Here is an 8612-nt window from a genome sequence, read left to right on the forward strand (position 1 = left end):
TCATCGGAAGAACTTAGTTGCTAGATTTTTCAGTGCCATCGTGATGTCTTTGTTCCTCAGAGTATATATAATGGGGTTCAATGTTGGGATCAAAACGGTGTAGAAAAGGGAGATCAGTTTCCCAATTCCTTCAGATTGATTTGGTTTGGGTTGTAAATAAGTGATAGTAGCCGTACCATAGAATAAGACTACAACAATCAGATGAGATGAACAGGTGGAGAAGGCTTTAGCCCTCCCTCTGGCTGAAGACAATTTCAGAATGCTGGAAATAATTTTGCCATAGGAGACAACAATCAACAGAAATGGAACCATGATAAATACCACTGCAACTACATAGACTGCTAACTCATTCATAAATGTGTCCCTACAAGCTATCTTGAGTACTGGGGGGATGTCACAGAAGAAATGATTAATTGTGTTAGACCCACAAAAGGGCAGAGAAAAAATCTGGCATGTTTGGCCAACCATGACTGGAACTCCACTGACCCAGGAGGCAGTCACCAGCTGGACACAGACCTTGTGGTTCATGACCAGAGGGTAGTGCAGAGGGTTACAAATGGCCACGTAGCGGTCATAGGCCATCACGGTCAGGAGGAGACACTCTGAGCCTCCGAACATCAGGACAAAACACATCTGTGTCGCACAAGCAAGCAAAGAAATGTTTCCTCTCTGGGTCACAAGGTCCATGAGCATTCTTGGGATAGTGACTGTTACGTAACAGATTTCTAGAAAGGAAAAATTGCTGAGGAAAAAATACATGGGGGTCTGGAGAGCAGGGTCAATTTTTGTTATCAGTATTATGATGCTGTTGCATATGAGGATAGTCAGATAGATGACTAAAAATATCCCAAAAAGAATCCATTGGATATTGGGAATGTCAGAAAACCCCAAAAGAACAAATTCCATCATTGCAGTGAAATTTGAGTTTCCCGTGTTTAATCTGTTCTCCATCTGCAAATATGGTAAATTCAAGATGGTTAATTCATTGATGTTCTTGAACCACATCTTCCTGTTTTGTTAATTGGATTAAATGCATGGAAGTATTTCTATAAACTCTAAAATTATTTCCATCATTACCTTGCTCTATTTCTAGGAAATGGTATTTGAAACTTCAGAAATGAACTGATATGCAGTTAAAATAAATCCAAGAAATAAAATCCTAATGTATTTTATACTTAAGAGAAAAGATATCAAAAGGAAAAGAGAATTGTGCATTGTTATTTAGAGCTTACTGTGCAATAATAATATCTAATCATTGCAACACTTTTAAGAGTGGAATTATGGTGCAGGCTTTTTCTTTTATTTTATTTTTTTAATTTCCTACAGTTTTACATATGTCTCCTTTCCCCCCAATTGACACCCCCTGCCCCCAGTGGTGCAGGCTTTTTCTATTGTTTTTGTTTGGGTTCATCATTTTTAGTCTCTATTGATTGACTTAGTCCATCTTCTTTAAATGTAAACTTTTCTCTTACAGTTTTTCTTTATTCTTATTCAAAGTGAGCTTTAAGTCTTCCCAATTATATAATCAATGACAATCAACTTCTTAAAACAAACCTTTTTAAGTTTGGGAATAATATATTTAATATTAATGTTCTACCTTATGTACCACACCTATCACTTAGGCTAAGTACAAAAAAGAATTCTATCATCCTGTTAAATAACTTACCCTGTTTACGTCTCATATACAGTGTATGCAATTTATGATAAATATAAATCAATAAACCTTTAACTCAGTCAAGAAATATGGCTCATTCACCCACAATTGTAACCAAATACAATTCTCTTTTTCTCTTTTCCCTTCATATTTTTTTCTAATAAAATATAACTTTTATGAAACCCAATTATTTGCTCTGGACATGTAAATAGCTGGAATATATGAATGAAACTAAACACACACACACACACAGACACACACACGCACACACACAATCTTGCTTTAGTTTACGTTAAAGTCCTTCAGTATTAGACAGTCAACACAGTCTGACAATTTCTATTACACTTTATTAATATTTTATTTGTAACTGTCCAAAACAAATATTATGTTTTCCTATCTCATCAAATCTACTACACCTATTGCCACCTTCTAGCCCCATCAGCTGTTTTTGCCTTAATACTTTGATAAATAAAATTGATAGGACAATTTCTATTTCACATATTTCCAATTTTACTTTATAATTAAGAAAGTTAAGAACTGCATGATTTATCCTAAGTAATTATTCATTTTCAGATAAAGATCCTTGAATTTAAGTGCTCTCCTGTTTTATTCTTTGTATGCTGATCCTCAAGTTTATGACTATCTTTAAATTAAAAAAGCGTAAAACACAATTACAGCTTACCTTTATGGATTTGTGAGTGTAGGTGCTTTTTAACCTGTAAACTTTTTAAGTTCCTGGGTGTCAGTCACGGTAACTCTACAATTCTTGCTGGCTTCACGCTGGCTGTTCTTAAGTAGGAAGTAGCCATGCTCACCCTGGGGGACATCTTTCTCCCGTGTACCAATTTAATTTCTAGGTGACTGCTTCTGTTTGGCAATCATCTGAGTTTATCACTTGACACTGCTTTCTCTGTAGATGACCTGTCTTCCTCAACCCCTTCTTGGCATAAAGCTCCCCAGTATGGGGTAGTCCCTGGGTGAAGAAATACCACTCAATCTCCTAGTTTTACTTTCAAGATAAAGTTAAAAATCCTTCTATGTATTGTATTTTAGATCCTTCATAATTGGTGTGGATTTGCTTTCCTTTATTTATTCCTATGATTTGTACAGATCTAGAGCATCCACAATTTTAGAAAAATGTGCACATGTTTTATCACATGGACATGGCACACTTCCTCTCTTCCATGCGTTGGGTGGTTAGATCCCTTTTTAGAAGTGAAAGTCTCTGTCCCTAGATTAACTGTTGTGGAAAGTAGAACTTCTCGTGTGTGCTGATAAAATTCTGGATGATTTTATTCATGTTATGAACAAAGGGAATATATTGAAATGATTCAGAAACACAGACAACAGCATGGTGTTACCAGAAGGAAGGAGGGTGGGGGTTAGTAAAGGATAAAGGAAAGTCAAATATATGGTGACAGAAGATTTGGCTTTGGGTGGTGGGCACATAGTGCAATATACAGATGATGTATGTTAGAATTGTACACTTGACACCTACATAATCATTAACCGATGTTACCCCAATAAATTTAATTTAAAATAAATTTAAAAATGAAATATCTGGGAAGCATCATAAAGTGAAGTGTAATTAAAAAATGTAAGCCACTCAAAAATAAGCATTGTCCTGGCTGGTGGTGCTTAGTAGTTAGAGCATTGGCCTGTACACCCAAGGGCCACAGGTTGATTCCAGGTCAAGGGGTTTTGGGTTCACTCCATTGGGGCACAGTGTGAGGCACCCATTCAATGTGTTTTTCCTACAGAGATGTTCCTCTTCCTCTTTCCCTTCCAATGTCTCTGAAAAGCAATGGAAAAATATCCAAAGTGTTATTCAAAGTGGTTATAAGATTTTACTCTCCTGTCAGCAGGTGTGAGAGGAACGATTGCTTGACCCACTTGCCAACATTTGGCATTGTTGGAGTGTTCAACATTTGCCATTCTAATGGTTGGTTGTGATGCCTCATTAAGTTTTGATTGCATTTCTTAATGACTAAAGATGTGCATTTTTTATATACTTACTGTGTATATGTTTTTTAATGAAGTGTTCATTCAGTCCATTAGCTCTTTTTTTTTTTTTTACTGGGTTGTCTTATTATTATTGGGGCAAGTATTCATTGTATATTCTTGTCATAAATCTTTGGTCAGAAATCCAGGGTGGGGCCAAAGTAAGTTTATGTTGTGAGTACAGGAAACATAGTATTTATTCTTATATTTTTATTTTTAATTACTGTATTGTTTTCCATATGAATAATTGTAAACCTACTTTTTTCCCACCCTATATGTATGAAGAATATATTCCCCTCTCTCTGGTTTACCTTTGTATCTCTTAATGCCATGCTTTGAAGAAAAATATGTTAATTTTTATATAATAAAATATGTGTTTTTATGAATTATGCTGTAGCACTTTATGGACTCTAGAAACCTGTTCAAAGATTGCCTTCATGAGAGGCATTCTAACGGTGAATAAGTATAACCTCCTGACCTGCCTTGACACATTCCCCTGGGAAAATCTGGAAAGGCTTTCTTCATTCCAATGCCTCTTCCCATTGTTCTGTGGAGTCAGCAGAGATAAAACTGCCAATAAGTTAACATTTTATGTCTAGTGTTTTGCAGCTCAAGTGATCATCTTCATATGGGACCCACCTGAGCCATACCTGTGCTTCTCACCCAAGAATTCATGCTGACCCTGGGAAGCCCACCTTTGTCCTTGGCGCTAACATGGATAGGGCAATCCCCAGGACCATACAAGGGTTTCACCATTTTCATGGCCCTTCTGTGACTATTCGTATTTCTTTCATCTTCTTCCAACTGGATTTCTAGTGTGATATAAAATCCTAAGGTTACACAGTTTAAAAGGAACTAGAATTCTGATGTTCATATGTTGACTGAACACAGAACTTAGAATGCAGGCATTGTGTACACCAATACCCACCCTGTCTTCCATGCTTCAGATACTTTTCATATTTTCAGTATTCCATACATAATAGTCTGATCTTATTCAGGGAGAACACAGCTCTAGAGATTACATTGATAAAAATATATTAAGAAGCAACCCCCAGTAATTTTGATAGCTCTTTTACACAGAATTTAAGAATATCTCTAAGATCTATTTACTTATGATATTTTATAATCTCTTTTATATAAAGGTCAAAACTATATTTTCTTATAATTGCATACTATTATGACCTTGATAATTGTTTTTTAAAGTCTCTTTTTCCCCCAAAATTTCTCTTTAAGCTGTGGTTTTAATGCTAGGGAGGAATTGTACAGAAATTACGTTATATGTACTCTCTCATCACCTTCGAAAGAGCTCTGATGATGGATGTGATTGGAGAGATGAAGAAGGTATAAGTGAGTGAAGGCATTCTGTGTTTTGAAAGGAACATCACGGGGCACTTGGTGAGGTAACCCAAGATCCTGGAAAGGTTGGCGCTAGTTTTACAGAATGCAGGATTATGTGGAGGAAAAGAGGCATAGGGAGTACAGAGGTGACTAATATGTATTTTATCTCATTTTGCTGCTTTAGCACTCAAATTTACATCTTCCTATCTTCTCACACAGCTATTCCTTTGTCATTAAGGCCCTATAAAGTTTCTTTAAAGAAAGAAAGGAAAATTGCTGATTTGTGCCTCAGTGAGAGAGCTAGAAGTGAGAAAAGTGATTCTCACACATCCCAGGGGTAAAGTTTTAGTATCCTTATTACTAAAAGCCGAAGTGGTCGTCACGCCGTGATGCCTTCACGCCGTCACAAGATGGCTGCACACACAGGTGGGCGGGGCTGGGCTTGATGCTGTGTGCGTGGCACGGAGCCTGCCTGGGAGTCCTGCCTCCTCCAGGCTCCCAGGCAGGTCCCCCGGCCTCGTGAGGCGAGGCCTGCCTGGGGGTCTGGCAAGGCCTGCCTGGTAGTCCCCCAGCTTCGCACGGTGAGGCCTGCCTGGGGATCTGGCCTCCTCCTGCCTCATCACAGCGAGGCCTGCCTGGGGGTCCTGGGAGTCCTGCCTCCCAGCTCCACACCGCAAGGAGTCAAGACTCCCAGCTCCAGCCTACCTCTTTGGAGCAATTTATTGAGGAGCCCCGGATGGGTGGGCAGGGCCTACCTCTTTGGGGCAATCAATCCTGGGGCTCCCGCACTGTGATGGGGCACAGGCCAGGCTGGGAGACCCCCCCACCCTCCAAGGACAAATTTTGTGCACTGGGCCTCTAGTTTTTATATAAACATCCTTGTTTCAATTACTGAAATACCTTTATTTTTCTCACCTCCACAATTTGTATTATTTTTTCTATGCATTTAAAACTTGTAAAACAAAACTACAATCAAGTCTTTTAATTAATACAATAAAAGTAAAGGCAGTTAGTTTGCATTCTAGAGGAAAACTAAATTCTGGAACTAAGTGTGCCCCTTTTTGCATATATGAATTTATCTTACCGAATTAGCCGATGAATCACCAATAAAAACAGGTGGAATGTCCACTTTCTTTAATGCATCAACTTACTGTTGTTGGATTATAATTCTTCCTTGCTTTCCATGACCTTGCCTGATTTTAATACAATTAGTGATCATGAGCTGATAAAACATCAATAGTTATACCTTTGCTGCAAAGTTAATTCAATACCTATTATTTTTCAGACAACATGTTGGGCTCTGGAGATACAAAGATGAATATTCTTTTTTTTTTCTTGGTGAAAAATAAAATGTAGGCAATATTCTGGAATCTTAGAGAACAATGACAGCAACAACCTTTAATGACTCCACTGTGTTATTTCAAATATTTCAATACCATGGACTGAGTTTTTGAATTAATTTGCTATTTAAAAATAAAAGCATAGTTTATTTTATGTGAGATACAAATATGATATCACTCATCCAGAATACTTGAGATTCCTAGCAATATTGGAGAAGAACCAAAATTAATGTCTGGAGTCTGTGATAAATAAGAAACACATTTTAGGAAGCTACATTTTAAAGTCATAGTACAATCCATGCTGATAGGAATTTTCTTAATGCCACCCTAACATCTTTGTTTCTCAGGCAATATATCATGGGGTTCAATACTGGTATCACAATGGTGTAAAAAAGAGAAATAAATTTGTCCATCCCTGCTGAATAACTGGACTTTGGTCTCAAATATGAAATCATGCCTGATCCAAAGAATAAAGCCACAACCATGAGGTGGGAAGAGCAAGTGGAGAAGGCCTTGGCTTGCCCAGTTGCCGATGGCAGTGTCAGGATGGTGGAGATAACTTTCACATAAGATCCAAGAATCAACATGAAAGGAATAGTGACAAGTAGAACAGCAAGAACAAAAATCAACATCTCTATCATAAAAGTGTCCCCACAGGCAAGCCTAACTATTGGTGGTATGTCACAGAAAAAGTGATTCAACTGGTGAGATCCACAGAAGGGTAGAGAGAAAATCTGGTAGGTGAGCCCTATGTGCACTGGAATTCCTGTCATCCAACAACCAGCTGCCAAATGGATACACAGTCTATTGTTCATGATGAGAGGGTAGAGTAATGGCTTACAAATGGCAACATACCTGTCATATGCCATTGCAGTCAGAATAAAGCACTCAGTGGCCCCCAAGACCAGAAAGAAATACATTTGAGTAGCACAGGCCAGAAAGGAAATATTTCTATTTTGTCTACAAAGATCTATTAACAATCTGGGGACAGTGACTGACACATAACATATTTCCAAGGAAGAAAAGTTCCCAAGGAAAAAATACATGGGGTTCTGAAGGGAAGGATCAGCCTTGATTATTAGAACAACGAGGCTATTTCCCATCAGAATAATCACATAGATGCTTAAAAACACCCCAAAAAGGAATCCTTGCAGATCGGGAACATCAGAAAAGCCGAGCAGGATAAAACCCATCAATGTAGTGTGGTTTTCCCATGGGGGATTTTGTCCTGTAGATTCCATGTATGAACAAAACAGTCCCAGTGTAGAAGTCCCTTCAATTCACTGGCATGGGATAGCTAATCCAGGTTTTTGTTTGTTGGTTTTGTACTTTTGTTAATATATTTGAAATCCAATATCTTAAAATTCCGATATGGGAAAGCAGAAAACAATGTTAAACTTTATTTTTCCTGTTCATATTAACAACATGCACAAATGAAGAACACGGCAAAACAGACATGTCGGGTAGCTTAGTCTCGGGTAAGAGCTTCTCGAGGTAACTTGTGAGGAATGTTTCTCCTTCCCACCCAATCTGCTCTATGATTGCTTTTTATTTGCATTTTTGTCTGCCCAGCACCTGCTGGTTTACAATCTGTTTAGATGATTTTTTTCATCATGTTTGGTTTTATGTTTCCTCTGTGAACTTCATCTCAGATGACTGAAGGGCAAGGTCATCAGAAGACTCCAGTGCAATCCCAGTTCAGGCCAGCCTGGGCCACATCGTATCTGGTAAAGAGACATAGACACTCATCAGAAAAGTAAGAAATATAGCCTTGTTCCATCATCAAAAGATTCCACTTAAATACCCCAGGAACTTATATGAGTAATAACATATCATAGCAAGTCTTATGTTCATTTGAATTTTAGAATGTGAAATAAAGATATTAGAATTTGCTTTAATATGTCCTCAGCCCTGCCATGACCCCCAACAATCTTAACAGCTTTACTTATATTCTGAACGTTAGGTATACTTTAGAAGTAATTAGCTAGCTTTAGGGCTTTATGGGATAATTAAACAAGGGAAAGGTAAAATAAAATGTGTAAGGAAATTTGATCATATGGTTCACCCTTGACACCAGACAAAATATAAAATTTGTTTTTGTACACCTTTTTTATATCTTTATTATGTATAAGCTCTTGAATACATAATTAATATATATTACAAATAGAATATATATTATGTATAATGCATATTTAAAATATCTGTATTTGAATAACCATTAGAAAACACAGTGCTAAATTCAGTGTAAGTTTAGCCTAATCAGCTCCTTAAGCATTTTA

The 8612-nt window shown here is 37.5% G+C and overlaps 2 protein-coding genes across 2 annotated transcripts; both read right to left on the reverse strand.

Moving 5' to 3' along the window:
* Positions 1-969, reverse strand: LOC102264219 (olfactory receptor 10AG1). The gene has a single exon (XM_005885115.1). It carries the CDS (start codon positions 949-951, stop codon positions 1-3), a length of 951 nt encoding a protein of 316 aa, XP_005885177.1. The 5' UTR covers positions 952-969.
* A 5648-nt stretch (positions 970-6617) lies between these two features.
* Positions 6618-7553, reverse strand: LOC102252303 (olfactory receptor 10AG1-like). The gene has a single exon (XM_005885079.2). It carries the CDS (start codon positions 7524-7526, stop codon positions 6618-6620), a length of 909 nt encoding a protein of 302 aa, XP_005885141.2. The 5' UTR covers positions 7527-7553.
* Between the last annotated feature and the right edge of the window lie 1059 nt (positions 7554-8612).

The sequence above is a fragment of the Myotis brandtii genome, unplaced genomic scaffold (assembly GCF_000412655.1).
Source record: "Myotis brandtii unplaced genomic scaffold, ASM41265v1 scaffold892, whole genome shotgun sequence".
Lineage (NCBI taxonomy): Eukaryota > Metazoa > Chordata > Mammalia > Chiroptera > Vespertilionidae > Myotis > Myotis brandtii.

What these genes read in the sequence shown, in the direction of transcription:
- LOC102264219 (XM_005885115.1), bottom strand. Translation starts at nt 951, where the DNA reads ATGGAGAACAGATTAAACACGGGAAACTCAAATTTCACTGCAATGATG.
- LOC102252303 (XM_005885079.2), bottom strand. Translation starts at nt 7,526, where the DNA reads ATGGGTTTTATCCTGCTCGGCTTTTCTGATGTTCCCGATCTGCAAGGA.